General features: G+C 49.9%; 1 protein-coding gene across 1 annotated transcript in view; it reads right to left on the bottom strand.

Moving 5' to 3' along the window:
- LOC144791871 (gastrokine-1-like) overlaps positions 1-15,318 on the bottom strand; it is an 84,941-nt gene that overhangs the window by 47,049 nt on the left and 22,574 nt on the right. The window contains exons 3-4 of the mRNA XM_078666657.1: positions 4,767-4,904; positions 3,623-3,730 (exon numbers count right to left, since the gene is read on the bottom strand). Coding sequence (XP_078522783.1) covers positions 3,623-3,730; positions 4,767-4,904 — 246 coding nt within the window. The remainder of the gene's footprint in view (positions 1-3,622; positions 3,731-4,766; positions 4,905-15,318) is intronic.

The following is a 15,318-nucleotide window of genomic DNA, read 5'->3' as shown; positions in this document are numbered from 1 at the left end:
TGATTCCGGTCCAGGGAAGAAATGGCTTGGCAGTTCGGTCTGGACTGTTCCCATGAGGCACAGGGTCAAGACTGATTTGCATATGGCCATGTCTGAACTGGGGTGGCTTGGTGAGCAAAATAACAATGGATTAAACCCAGATCTGTGACTGGGGGTGAATGTTTTGCCATTGTGCAACATTCCGTCCATCATCTTGTGTCTTTTGATGTGAGCAACAGACAAAAATTTGAAAATTAAACTTATATAATTGGGAACCCTGCAATAGGTTTAAAGACCAATTTTAGTAAGAGGTAAGCATATCACTTAGTCTTGGAGTCTAAGGGCCTGATTTAGAGATTGGTGGAAATGGTACCCTGTCCGCTAAACTTCTGGTGCACATGCCTGATTTAGAGAAGGGTGGATCCTAATTTTCCCAGTCAATACAGCCCTCATTGTGGGCTGGCGGTAAAGGGCAGAATTTGGGAGTTTGCTTCTGAAAAAAACAACTCATGACCCTCATATCCTGGGAGACATCTCACGAGGTGTGGGGGTCTTTAGTTTTTTGTTCTTCAGAAACAATCTCCTACTTAGGGAGTTTGTTCCTAAAAATCAAAAAAGTTTAATATTTAGTGGATGACCTTCAAAACTGGTGGTGCCCGCTGACTCATCTTTATGTACCTGAAAGGAAACCACTGTGACAGCAATTCCTTTCACAGTAAGCTGATGACTGCTGAGCCAGCGGTTATCTCTAAGGTTGACAGGTGTATTACTGTTGGGATGGTGGACGTAATGTCCACCTCCATCCTGACGGACACTACTCCGTCTATCAAACTTTATACCAGGCCCTGAACTTCTATCATACACCCCAATGGATTCAGTGCACGAATAGCAACCAAACTGGCATACAGTAAGGCCTGTGTTGTATGTTGCATTATATAAACATAATAAAAGCATTAACAAAACGTGCCAAAGGGCTTTGGATTAAATGTTCAGTCATTCCTTGACCTTTTTACAAAAGCGCTTCTCTGAAGAAAGAGAAATAACTTTGGATTCCATGTCCAAACAATCTCATGCATCTCTCTTGAAGCCCATCTCCGTGGTTGTGCAGTGAATGTGAAATCTCTGGCTTGTCAATCTTTGGCTTCTCTCCTATAAGTTGTCTGTGCTAGGTGAGACTTTTGGGTCTTCGGGCTACATGCTACACTAATCATTTTCAATTTCTTTCTCTCTTTCTTTCACGCTCTGCCAATCTTTCAGATGTACCAACCTTTACCACCATCTCCTGATTTTCCAAATAAACAGTATGATTCTATTTTATTTATAGTTTTTTATGCTTGCAATTCATGAAACTGTTTCTCTGTTGGTTTCATATCTAGTACTGTATTGCATGAGGCACAAGCTCAGGTGATCAGAACCTTTCTGGAGGTAAAGGTGGCTCTCATATGACAACAGCTCATTCTATATTTCTCCATTCCTTGGAATACTTAAGTATTTTCTAGGTGGTCCTACACTGTAAAACACTGTGTTACCATGTGCGTCTGCACCTCCGTCTTCCATTCTACACTTAAACATGCTTTTGTACAAGACATAAATAATATTTACTTTTGTGCACGCACCACACTCCATATTCAGTGCTGTGCATCCTTAACCTACAATAGATGATGCGAGGCTGCTTGCAAAAAATCTAACAACTAGCAATAACTTGGGGTAGCACTCCAACCCATCATTCCTTTGCTCACCATTCCACCTAAGTTAGGCCAAGCTATATGCAAATCAGTCTTGACCCTGTTCCTCATGGGAACAATCCAGCCCAAACTGCCAAATCATGCCCTCCATGAACCGGAACACAAGCAACCCAGTACCAGTTTCGCCCTAGTTATGGGCTCATCACCCGGGTACAGCTTGGTTCCAGTGACACAGTGAGCATGGGGCCCATGTCTGGGTATACCCAGGCCACTTAGAGCAGTACATGAAACACTTAAAAGCGATGGGAGGCTGTTTGCAATAAACGTAATTCCTGGTAATAGCTCAGAGTAGCCCTCCAAAAACCATCATTCCTTTACCCATCATGCCACCTCTGTTTGGACACAGTCATATGTAAATCAGTCTTGATCCTGTTCCTCATGGGATCAGTCCAGCCTGAACTGACAAGAAACCCAGGACCAGTTTTGTCCTATTTATGGGTTCTTCAGCTGGATACAGTTTGGTTCCAGTGACACAGTGAACTCGGACCCACAACTTTTATACACAGTTGTGCCTTTGGAGTGGGGAGAAGCTTATAGAGGCATGAATTAGAAGTGTACAGATGCCCTGTCTTTCCTGCCCTGGCTCCAGACTAACTAGAGATGATTTGCTGTCCTTTGTGTTGAGACCGGACACAGCCTATTCAGGCATAAGTGAGGCTGGGCCCAGCTCCTCCTGCCCATCATGCCAGTGATGGCCCATTCAAACTCATCCCAAGCTTCCATTGCCTGTGACTATCTAGGAGGAATACACAAAGCGCAATTCCCAACTACACCCAGTCATTTAACCCGATACAGGACTGCAGGCACCAATTGACTAAGGTTAGAAAATGCAAGTGGAATTTCTACAAGTGGAATTTGCAGACTTGTAATTAAAAATCCGACTTTACCATTAATTAGGATATTAAATATAAGATTCTAGACACCAAACATGATCTAAATATCTCTTCCCATTTGGAAATTACAATTATGAAATGTAATAAGGCAACTCCAATGTTATCCTACAGGAGAGCTTGGTCTTGCAGTAGTGTTAAACTAATTTAGGAAATTTTCACTATTAGGATATGTAAAGCTTAAAAGTACATATCCATCTTTTCAAATACGCTGCACCCTGAGGCTGTACAGGACATATCCTAGGTGTGACTTATATGTATTAAAAGGTGTGATTTTGGCCTGACTAATGGTTTATTTTGCTAGGTCGACATGGCAGGTTAAAACTGCACACACAAGATCTCAATGGCAGGCCTGAGACATGTTTAAAGGGATACTTAAGTGGGTTGCACAATCAGTGCTGCAGACCCACTGGTAGCATTTAATGTACAGGGCACATGTAGTGTACTTTACTGGGAACGTAAATTAATTATGTATTTTGGGTATAAGTCAATGTTACTATGTTTTAGAGAAAGAGCACAAGCACTTTAGCACTAGTTAGCAGTGTTAAAGTGTGCAGAGGCCTAAGGCCAGCAAAAAAAACAAAGTCATCAAAAACAGGAGGTCTAAAGCCAAAAAGTTAGGGGGAAACCATGCCACGGATACCCGTTCTAACAGGAGTGTTATAGATTATCATTGCAATGTGAATTGTACCTTTTCCCTCTACAAATATATTCACAAAATGCTAATGTAAAGCGCTCCCTCTCACTTTCCCAAGCATCCTGATTTAAGGTACATTGTGAACATATTTGGGATTCTGACTCATAGCAGGGGAGAGACAAGGTGTTTGTTAGTTCAAATAATGGGCAGAGGGAGAAAGTGGGTTGGTAAATGTCACACCATATGCTGGCGATGGATTGTGCAGTATGAATACTGGGACCCTGAGCACAGAGCGCCTGCCATTCTGCACATCTTACCCAGCTCTCTTCACTCACACACACAGAGTGAGGCTGGTAACTAGCATGACTTACCTTCGCATGTGCCAATTTGCTGAGGTGGTCAAAAGAGGGTAAGGCAGCTTTGTTCATCTTAGAAACTACACAGGATTGCTTTGATAAAGGTCGAGCAGCAAACAGGCCCTTGGAATATCAATAGAAAATGTTGTTAGTCTTCCAGCAGTGTCAAAAACCAAGAGTTAGACTTACAACACAGTATGTGTCCAGAAACATCCATAAGAATTTGGTACAACTTGCCCATCTATTTCCAGCTGCAAGGCAGACCCCAAAGATGTATAGAAAAGGTACATTGCAAGGACACGCCCTGCTTGCTTTCATAACTCCTGTTTTATTATGGGAGTGTCTTTAAAGCCAATTTATTTTTAGTTTCTCTTGAAACTCCTAGCTGGTGGTCTTCTACAGCTTTCGCGTGCACAAATGGCTGTTTGCAGGTATCCTGCGACAGGAACTAATGGACTTGTACCAAAAGGGCTACAAAAGTGCAAGACATTGAAGCAGATTGAACAATACCAGGACTGAGTTGTTTGCGTCACCCTATGTGCAGAAATAGTCAAGTTTTCTGAGTCACCAGCAAAAAGTGTATCGTCCTCATGAAATCCAATATATGCCAATTGGTCTCATACAGATTCATTGTGGATAACATTCAAATCTAGCCAGAATTCGCAATTCACTAGCTTGACAACCCCTACCTCGAGCAAAAGTTGGTTTTAGCATGGGGAACAAACTTGGGAACCCCAGATTTAATTTAAAATATTATAAAATCCATTGACTTTCTGTTTCAAATGTATATCATCATTTTTTCAACGATATGAATAGTAAATAATCTAGTGTTTTTTTAGATTCAAATGCTATGGAGGTATTTAACATTGGATAGGACGACTTTGGGGTAAATTGACTGCTAACACCAATATAGATTCAAACAGAGAAATGCACTTCTCCTATTAGCTATTTGGTTCAAATAAAGGCAAATGTGCATTATAAATTTTGACAGAGATAATTGGGTGCTTTAATAAATATCAGGTACAGTTGAAAAGTGGATGTCGGGGTTCTTCATCTGAACTCTATGCCCTGTCAAAAAATAAAAGGTTATGTCCCAAAGCATGCACATTCACACTGACTGATTGTAATACAAATGATGTCAGGATACCAAGATGCTCACCCTGTTGAAGTCAAATATAGAATCCCAGGACTTCCACCCATTGTTTTCATTAATATTGATGATCGTTTCATGGTTGTAGATGTTCACTGTCTGGTGGACATCTCCCCCGTTGTTGCCTTGGTTGGAAATGTTGACATCCTAAATAAACACAGATCAAGCACTTAAGCAACATGGAAACTGCTTTCGACACAGAAAAGGAAAGACTAATCAGAAAAAGAAACTCAGAATGGATCCAGGGTTGAACAAGACAGTAAAGAAGTCAAGGGAGGTTCCTTAAGGGACCTCCTAACTGCATCAAAGAGATAGTTTCTGTTTGAGTCTCTAATTAACGTAACCATGATCAAGTCCTCTGTCCCAATTGTCTATGTAGATTCTTGGTCCTTTCACCACACTTTTTGTTTCCTACCCTTTCTTTACACGTCATTTTCCATCTCTACCTTTTTCTCTAATCTCACCCACTTTCAAAAGGCTGGAATTATGATCTGATAAGAGTAATACCATTCTTAGTCACAAAAAATATTTTAAAATGTCTAACTCAATTAACACTCCAATTTTTAAGTTAATTAAGTCTTTTGGAAATTCACAGGCAAATACGAGCTCCTCAATCTGTATGGAGATGTAGTGAGTAATGGAAATGTGGTGAGTAATGGAAACTTCTACTAATCGGGTTGCCCAGTGAAGGGAATGAACAATTTGAACAGATTGTTATAGAAAAATGTTCTTTAATGTTAGCCAATTAATACAGCTTTAGCTTCTTACAGAAGTTAAATGTTCCAATGTATCACTTATAATCAACCCATGCATTTCACACAATACACAGTCCATCAGGGGATTAGGTAATATTATTCACGTAAAAGGAAACATACATTCATATTAGATGAATGATGGTTTCTATCAAAATTGGAGTTGCCCATAAAAAACTACTAACTAGCATAATCCTCTCAATTGCAATTTGCACAATGGGGCTTTGCGGGGGGTGGCCGACCGGAGGGAGGCTCGCCCCCCCGGGGAGTTTTGGGGCACCGGGAGAAAGGGGTGGGGAAGGATTAGGAAGGACACCAGGAAGGGACCTTGGGCTGGTTGGGCTTGCTGGTGGGTTTTGGGCTCCTTTTGGGCTTCTGGCTAGAAAAGCGGCCATTTTGGGTCACTGTGCATCATTTCGTGGGACAGTGACCCAGCAGCCGGGGGGCTTAGGCGAGCGTTGTTCGTTTTGGCGGTATATAGGTTATTGAGATAGTGGTAGTGCTTCAGGGTGATAGCGTGGAGTTTTTGGGAGGGTTTGTTGTGAGAGGTGGTGTGCGACGGGCTGTGGTGGCAGGTTGTGAGCGGCGGGCTGACAGCGGAGGTACCTGTGTCTTGATGGCGGCGGAGGCGACGGCAGATCCCCGGGTACGAGAAGCGTTGCGCCTTCTAGGCGAGGCGGGCAGGACTGACCTCCTGCGCGACAAGGTAAGGGTGAGGCCGCGGCGGCGCGCTGCTGATGGCGCCGCGGCGGCAGTGGCGGCGTGCGAGCCTCCGCGTTCGCGGGCGCGTCAGGGGGAGGGGGTGGGAGCCGCGAGAGGAGCGGCGCGAGGTGGCGGGCGGCTGGGGCGCCCAAGAAGGGAGGGGGAGCTGGTTTGAGGTGCGGAGGCCGGAAGAAGGCGCCGCTGAAGTTTGTTGGCGGTGCGGAGGGCCTGGGGGGGGTGGGGGGAGGCAGGGGGGTGCCTGGGGGGGCGACGGGGAATGCGGTGGAAATAAACGGCCCTGAAGGGGGGGAGGGGAGTGGTGGGGGAGTTCACGTGGTGAGCCAGGAAATCAGTTTTTGGAGGGCCGCGAGGGGAAGAGGTGGCCGGGCGCCGAGAGGAGGCGGAAGGGGGGTGCACAGGAGGGTTGAGGTTGCAGGGGGGGCGGGGAGAGGGCAGGAGGGGGAGGATGGGGGGGTGCCTGAGAGGGTGGCCAGTGGAGCGATGGATGAGGGGGGGACAGGGGGGCGAGGAGGGGTGGGGGGGATTCGCCGCTGTTGATCGAGGAGTCAGAGGAGGGGGAGGGTGAAGGGGGGAGAGCGAGCTGGAGGGGGGTCTTCAGCCGATGAGGACGTAGTTCCTCCCAGTATCAGGGGCTCGCCGCGGGGCGGGGGGAGGGGTTTGGTGCAGGGAAGGGGTGCGAGGGGGGGCGGTAGGGGGCGGATCTGGGGGTCGAGGATGCCATGGGGGTTGGGGGCGGACGGAGGATGGGGAGGGGGGCGGGGGGGCCACGGTGGGGGGGCAGGGGGTAGGGGGGTTTGTGGGGGGTAGCGGGGGGGGTCGCTGGGATGTGTGGAGTGTGGGGGTGCAGGGGGGGGCGCATGGGACAGACAGGGCGAGGCGGGGAGTTGGGGGTGGGGGGAGGGTAGGTGGGGGGGCGGCCAGCGCGGCGAGGAGGTCATTCCGCAGCATGGGGGAGAGGCGGTTGGGGAGGTGACGGAGATGGTTTTGCCTCGGCTTGCTGGACTTCCCCATTTTTCTCTTGGCAGGAGCAGTGGGGCAGGGGCTCGGCTGAGCAGCATGCGGCTCCACCCCGCCGAGTGGATGGGCCGGCTCTGCCTAGTACGGGCGGTCGCGCTCCAACGAGGGACCATGTGCATACGGACGGCGGATGGCTGGGTCATAGGTCTCTAGCGCCCCCCTCCCGATGGGTCGATCCGGCCGCCGGGGGACGGGGATGGAGCAACAATGTGGAAGGTTACTATGATCACCAACCGGAGGGTAGGAGGAGAGTGAGTGTGGATTTAGGAACATTTATGACGGAGTGCAGGGATAAAGCGGGCTTAAGCAGGGTGTCCACAGGAGGGGTTTTGGTGGACGGCGAAGGCAGTGGAGAGATGGAGTCGGAAGAAGAGGGGGAACTGCGTGAGGGTGGGGGGGAGACCAGTAATGTTGTTGGCAGTGTTTTACAGGTATGCCCCCGGCAAGTGGTGCCGCGAGTGACGGCCCCCCCAGCGGAACTGGTTAGGCGGCGGGATCCGGTGAGGACGCCAGCCTTGACGCCAGGTAAGACCAGTACGGGGTCGGGGAGTGGCTTGGGCGAGCCTCATGGAGGCAAGGCGGGTGGGGTTGTGGATGGCGGTTGCCATGTGTCGGTGGGGACGGATGCTGGGGGAGGGGATGAGGTGCGACTGGTGAAGGGTAGGTATGTGCTAGATGCCGGGGTGTGTACGGAAGCGGAGGGCGCGGCGTCGGTGAGTATGGGGACGGGCGTGGCGTCCGGCGGGTCGGCGGCGGCGGGCGCTGGGGCGAAAGAGAGCTGTGACGTGCCAGTCAAGAAGCTGCTGTATATGGGGGTAGCAAAGCCACTGGGGGCACATTTGTCGATGGCGACTTGGGAAAATATCTGGAAGGGGGAGTATGTGGAGATTTTGAAGTTGCTCCACCGGGAGTTGATGGCCAAAGAAGGATCGAAGGAGGAAGAGCAGGAATTGGCGAGGCGGCCGAAGGTGCCGGTGACCATCGAAAATTGGTTGGCGGCCTTCTTGATATATGCAAGCGTGTACTGTGAGAAATACCCCGACAGGGCGGTCGCGCTGTTCAAATACATGGATGTGGTAAGGCGGGCACAAGTGACCTACAGGGGCAATGCTTGGTCGCATTACGATGAGGAATTTCGGGCGCGCATGGCGTCGGACCCGGAGGCTAAGTGGGGGGAGTTGGATGCGGACCTGTATCAACAGACGATGAGTGGGGCAAAATTTGGCCGCACTATCTACACGGCCAGTGGTTTGCCACTGGCTCCGCCCCCCTTTTCGGCCCGCCCCACCCGTAGGGGGGTGGGGACGGGGGGAGCCGGGAGCAGTCACAGCGTGGGGACCTGCTGGGATTTTAACAGGGGTTCCTGTCTCCGGCAGACGTGCCGTTTTAGGCATGAGTGCTCCGCTTGTGGAAAACGCCACCCAGAGGCGCGATGCTGGGGGCTTTGGGGTGGCCCGACACAAGGTCAATACCAGGCTCCCGTGCCCGGCAGGGGGAGGGGAGGGGGAAGGGGGGGGCGAGTACCCAGGGAAAAGGCTTGTACACCGGTTAGGCTGGATCGAATGGAACCGTTTTTGGAGGCGTATCCGCGGGCGGACGATGCGAAGGTGCTGCGTCGGGGTTTCAGGGAGGGTTTCCGGTTGGGGTACGAGGGTCCGCGGATCGCTCGGTGGGCGGAGAACCTGAAGTCCGTGAACGCACACAAGGGTATCGTCCGGGAAAAGCTCTGTAAAGAAGTGAAGGAGGGGAGGATGGTGGGACCTTTCGAGGAGGCGCCGTTGCCAGATTTGATCATTTCACCTATTGGAGTGGTCCCAAAGAAAGAGCAGGGTCAGTTCCGCCTGATTCAACATCTCTCATGGCCGGAGGGCGCGTCGGTGAACGACTTTATCTCAGCGGAATTGGCGTCGGTGTCGTACTCGTCCGTGGACGTCGCGAGGAAGTTGGTGACGACGGCGGGGCGGGGGGCGCTCATGGCGAAATGCGATGTAAAATCGGCATTCAGGTTGCTGCCGGTTCACCCAGCTGATCATCAGTTGCTGGGGATACAGCTTGATGGGCTCATTTTCATTGACAGAGCGCTTCCGATGGGGTGCTCCGTGTCGTGTGCCTTGTTCGAGCGATTCAGCTCTTTCTTGCAGTGGGCTTTTTCCTGGCGCACAGGCTCTGAGGCGATAACGCATTACCTGGACGACTTCTTCCTGGTGGGTCGGCCCAGTTCGACGGACTGCCAGCAGCATCTGGACAGTTTTACGGACCTGATGGGTTACATGGGGGTTCCTTTGGTGCCAGAGAAGACGCAAGGGCCCAGCACGGTGCTATCGTTCCTCGGGATAGAGCTCGACTCGGTGGCCATGGAAGCACGCCTACCGGAGGACAAGCGGGCGGTGATGGTGGACCTGGTGACGGGCATGGTGGCCAGGAAAAAGGTGTTGGTGCGAGAGGTGCAGGTGTTGCTGGGGCATTTGAACTTCGCGTGCCGCGTGGTGCGAGCGGGGCGGACCTTTTGTCGACGGTTGGGGTTGGCTTTGTCCGGTTTGTCGCTGCCGCATCATCATGTGCGTTTATCGGCGGGCGCGAGAGAAGATCTGAGCATGTGGTTGGCCTTTTTGTAGCGTTTTAACGGTGTGCCCATGGCGCCCCCGGAGGACTGGGAGTGGGACGTGACGATGTCATCCGACGCGGCGGGAGTTGGAGGATTTGGACTCTACTGGGCGGGCAGGTGGTGCGCGGAGCAATGGCCGGAGCGGTGGCAGGCAGGGGGTAGGAGTATTGCGTTCTTGGAATTGTTCCCGTTGGTGGTGGCTGTGACAGTGTGGGCGCGGGAGTTGGCGCACAAGCGGGTGTTGTTCAAGGTGGACAATATGTCGGTGGTGCAGGTGGTGAACCGGCAGTCGGCAAGGGAGCCCCAAGTGCTGAAGTTGATGCGCGTGTTCGTGTTGAGGTGTTTGGAACACAATATCTTGTTTCGGGCTCAGCATGTGCCGGGAGTGGACAATGACATTGCGGACGCTTTGTCTCGTTCACAGTGGCAGAGGTTCCATGGGCCAGCCACGGAGGCGGCGGCGGTCAAGACGAAGGTGCCGGAGGAGATGTGGTTGGTGGGAGAGCGCGGGTCGTTCAGTTGGTGAGGTCGTCCCTGGCAGCGTCCACGTGGAGGAGCTACGAGCAGGCCTGGCTGGAGTTTCTGTGATTTGGAGCGGTAAGGCAGCGGGGCAAGTGGCGTCGGGAAGAGCAGGTGGTGCGATTCATGCTGGGGTTAATGGACAAAGGTTTGGCGAGAGTGACGATTGCGGGCAAACTGGCAGGTCTGGCGTTAATGGGCAAGCTTTGGTGGGGTTATGCCCCTTCGGCGGGAGAATTGGGAGGGCGTCTTTTGGAGGGTTGGGAGAGAGAGAGAGGAGCTCGGGCGCGGAGGAGACGGCCAATTACGGAGGCGATGTTGGAAGGACTGGTGGGGTATTTACCGGGAGTGTGCAGGGATCGGGAGGAGACGGTGCGGTTTTCCGCATTGATGTCGTGGATGTATTTCGGAGCCTTTCGGGTGTCGGAGTTGGTGGGTTTGAAGGGGCGTACGGGGCTGACGTGGGGGGAAGTGGAGTTCCGAGGCAGGGAGGTCGCAGTGCGGCTTCAACGGTCCAAGACTGATCAGCGAGGGAGGGGTACTTGGGTGTTGCTGGGTCCTGGGGGAACGGAGGCGGTGTGTCCGGTGGCGTGGGGGAGACGGCTGGCGGACGGAGGAGTGCAGGTTGGGGCGGAGGTGTTTGGCAGGAGAGAGGCGGGTCGTGTAACGGCTGCGCAGTTGCTATGGGTTCTGCGGCACGCCCTGCGGTCTATGGGTGAGGATCCAAAAGACTTCGGAACACATTCATTTCGCATCGGGGCAGCGACGGAGGCGGCGCGGAAAGGTTGGGGGAAGGACGAGATAAAACAGTTGGGGCGCTGGAAATCGGATTGTTATAAGACATATGTCAGGTTGCGAGGGGGAGAGGTGGAGTAGACTGGAGTTTGGACATGCTGCTTACATGTGTCTCTTTGCAGGTGCGGTGGCGGGGCCTACGGCGGCAGCAGTGTCAATATATGTGGTGGGCCATTCTTTTGTAAGGAGAGCGGAGAGGGCCGAGTGGGAAAAATACAGGAACCTTAACCTGGAATTGGATGAGCAACTGTTTAGGTGTCATTGGAGGGGAAAAGGGGGCATGCGTTGGCACGAACTGGTGCCGGTTTTGAATAATGTTGTGCGGGGGGGGGGGTGTGCCCGGATGTTTTGGTCATTCACCTAGGGGAAAACGATCTGGTGCAGTGTAAAGGACTGGCGTTGGTGAAACAAATGAGGAGGGATTTGTTGGAGATCAAGAGACAGTGGGCGGGGTGTTACGTCATCTGGTCAGAATTTATACCCAGGAGATGTTGGAGGGGGGCGGAGAGACCAGGGGCGATTGACAGGACTAGGAGGAAGATTAACAGGGAGATGAGGACCTTTTGTGAGAAGGAGGGGGTGGGTAGAATGGAACACCCGGACCGGGGCGGTCTATTTTTTCATGGAGGATGGGGTACATTTGTTGAGATATGGGATGGAGCTTTACATTGTTCAGCTAAAGGAGGCGTTAGACCAGGCAATAGGGGTAAAAAGGTATCCGAAAGCGAAGGGGTCCTAGAGGGGGGGGTCGAAAGCGGTAGGGGGCTTTCGAGTGGCGCTTTTTCCTAGTTAAAATGGGGGGGTAGGATAGGAGGAAGGAGTTTTACTGGTTGAAGGGGAGGGAATGTACATATGGCAGATGTTAAAAACAGTGAGGCAGGCGTTTGGGAAAATGATAATGATGTTTATGCTGTTGGCGGGGAACTGTTTAGGGGTGGGGGTGGGGGTTTGGTCAGGTAGATGTATAATTAGTTAGGCCTAGTTTTGTACGGCAAAGGCCAAGGTTGGGGTTATGTTTTCAGGATGCACCTGTTTCCCAATAAAAGCGGCCTTTATCACACCTTACATCTGTGTCTGGTCGGTCCTTCCCCTCCCCGTCTCCCGATGGGCCCCAATGGGGCTTTGCGGGGGGTGGCCGACCGGAGGGAGGCTCGCCCCCCCGGGGAGTTTTGGGGCACCGGGAGAAAGGGGTGGGGAAGGATTAGGAAGGACACCAGGAAGGGACCTTGGGCTGGTTGGGCTTGCTGGTGGGTTTTGGGCTCCTTTTGGGCTTCTGGCTAGAAAAGCGGCCATTTTGGGTCACTGTGCACCATTTCGTGGGCCAGTGACCCAGCAGCCGGGGGGCTTAGGCGAGCGTTGTCCCTCCCGCCCTCCCTTAGGATAAGTTTTTATGTAGAGGGGGGGGGGGGGATTTAGGAAAAGGGGGGTTTTCTGGTTTGATGGGTTGGGAAAAAGGGTTTTTGTTGGTTGCAGGTGCTTTCTATGTTAGGTTGGGGAAGTGTTGTCGCTGGGGGCAGGTGCTGGAATGTTATGTCGGATGGCGCTTTTTCCTAGTTAAAATGGGGGGGGTAGGATAGGAGGAAGGAGTTTTACTGGTTGAAGGGGAGGGAATGTACATATGGCAGATGTTAAAAACAGTGAGGCAGGCGTTTGGGGAAAATGATAATGATGTTTATGCTGTTGGCGGGGAACTGTTTAGGGGTGGGGGTGGGGGTTTGGTCAGGTAGATGTATAATTAGTTAGGCCTAGTTTTGTACGGCAAAGGCCAAGGTTGGGGTTATGTTTTCAGGATGCACCTGTTTCCCAATAAAAGCGGCCTTTATCACACCTTACATCTGTGTCTGGTCGGTCCTTCCCCTCCCCGTCTCCCGATGGGCCCCAAGACTATGTAGCAGAACACCACTCCATCTTCCAGCGCATGCAGTCAGAAAAAATATTGAAGGGAGCCCTTTCCAACTGGTATTTTAAACGTTACCCAAAGGTATAAGTCATAAGTCTTTCTTCTCTTAGAGGTATTCCTCAAAAACACAGTTCAGTGTTATAAGAATTAGGAGCTGCTTTGCATTTTGTACATTTCTCTTGGTTAAATAGTCTTCAGTTTATGAATCCAAAATGCTTCAATTTGCAATACCTTCTGTCATGTAAACATTGTGTGGTACATTTTCCATCGCCTGCCATCTTAACTGTTGTAAGTTGTGAGAAGCATCAATGAAGTTCTTCATTAACTGAGCTTTTTAGTTTCTGAATTGAAATCAATGAAGTCGTTTGTGTCCATGAATCACTATTTTTACTTTTTCTTAGTTTAATGGTTTCACCGGTGTGGGGATGCAGTAAATCTGTCTTCAAGCCATTGTTTAAAAAACAGCAAACAGAGGTTTATTTCGAAATACCAAATTAGCATGTTTGTCTGCCCAAACCAGTAACAATTCAAATAATCGATGGAATACAGATGTTTAACTGCATCCATTCGTGGCAGAAGCCATAAAACGCAAGAAATTATATGACATGTAATGCTGACTTTGTCTCAACCTCATCATATGTTTCTATGCCTTAATATTTTCTGGCAAAACTGAAAATATAAAACTTGTAACACACAACACAAAAAAAGCAGCATCAGAGTCTAAAATTTAAAAACGCAGCTTGCTTAACATTTAGTGGAAGCATTTCATAACTCACATCAGCTGTTGGAAAATACGCCGCATAATTTTGACATAACGAACAAAGATGAGTAATTACTGTACTCTGAATCTTTATGGCTGCATTAATAGCTGGCCATAGAGACTGAATGTATATGGGATCATTCCTTATTCTTATAAAAACGAAACTGCCCCAGGGTTATGGAAGGGCGAGATTTTGATCGATACCTTATCACTATTGATCTAAACCTCGATCTGGTCGACTGAACCTTTGTTGCCTGTCATTGAAGGAAGAAAGTGCCTCTCTCCCAAGTTAGTTCACCCAATAAAGGACCCCGCTCCAAAAGATCACAGACAACTTCTAGCTTTCAAAAGTTTATTGTAAGGATAGGATAAGCTGCAAATACAGGCATCTCAGAATGAGATTCACGAGATACACAGGTCCAACTACATACATGTGCTCTCTGAAAGCCCTCAGACGAGCAACGGAAATTACTAACACAAGTTCTAAGAATAATAAAGCTATCAGCATTGACGCATATCTCTCCTTCATTTAAGTTGGAGGAAAACACACAGGTTAGGCTGTCCCTACCCTGCTCTAGATGGTATCCCTACTTAACCAAATCCCAACCTAACAAAGGTGTCAGCAGTAAATGACCCCCAAGGGAAGTCACTCACTCTAAGTCTCTTGGTGAAAACCTATAGTTCTCCAGTCATGACCCCTCTCTGCCTACCCATCCGCTCTCTAAAGGGTCCTCAGGTATCTGCTCTAACTCCACCCAGGGGTGCTGTCCCTAATACAAAACAGTCAACAACATTTGAGACGCCCCTCGTGAGACGCCCCTCACGTGGTGTAGCTTCTGGCTTTTTCCATGCTGCTTTGTATTGGGCCTCATACGTTGGAGTTGACCTTGCTTCTCAGACTCTTCTCCGGCCCGCTGATACCCCTTAAAACATTCCGGAACCCTCCTCCATGTCTGGGCCGTCTACTGAACAGACCTCTATTCATTCATTTATAATTGGATTCCCCCTTTTCTCTTGCAGACAGACATCTGCAGCCAAGAACCCAACTCTCATAGACTTCCAAAAAGGTTTGCAACATTTCTCGGCCCAGACATGTACGTGTAAATCAATGTTAAAGCATTTCAGGCCTACAGCATTTCTCATAATGATTATAGCATTCAACTTCTTCATTAATTAAAGCATGTTAATACTCTTATTCTAGTATTCAGTAAACACATCTATAAATCATGGCCCATTAAATGCAATGGCCAAAACATTAGTTCATCTATGTCGTGAAAAGAAACTCCTTCCCTTCCCTTCTAGCTCTGGCCCTGAGGCCTACCACATTCTGCGTTTAACCACATGCCATCTTACATTTTAGCAGCTACACGACATGGATTCAGGAATAATCACATCTAATAAAATCATATAGTGTCACACATTTCTGTATTAGTTCCACTTCTACTTAAATCTCTACATTAGCTATACATTCAGAATATAATTGCAGATAC

Source organism: Lissotriton helveticus, chromosome 11, assembly GCF_964261635.1.
Source record: "Lissotriton helveticus chromosome 11, aLisHel1.1, whole genome shotgun sequence".
Classification (NCBI taxonomy): domain Eukaryota; kingdom Metazoa; phylum Chordata; class Amphibia; order Caudata; family Salamandridae; genus Lissotriton; species Lissotriton helveticus.
The sequence above is the reverse complement of the archived record's forward strand: the minus strand, read 5'-3'. Positions and strand labels throughout refer to the sequence as shown.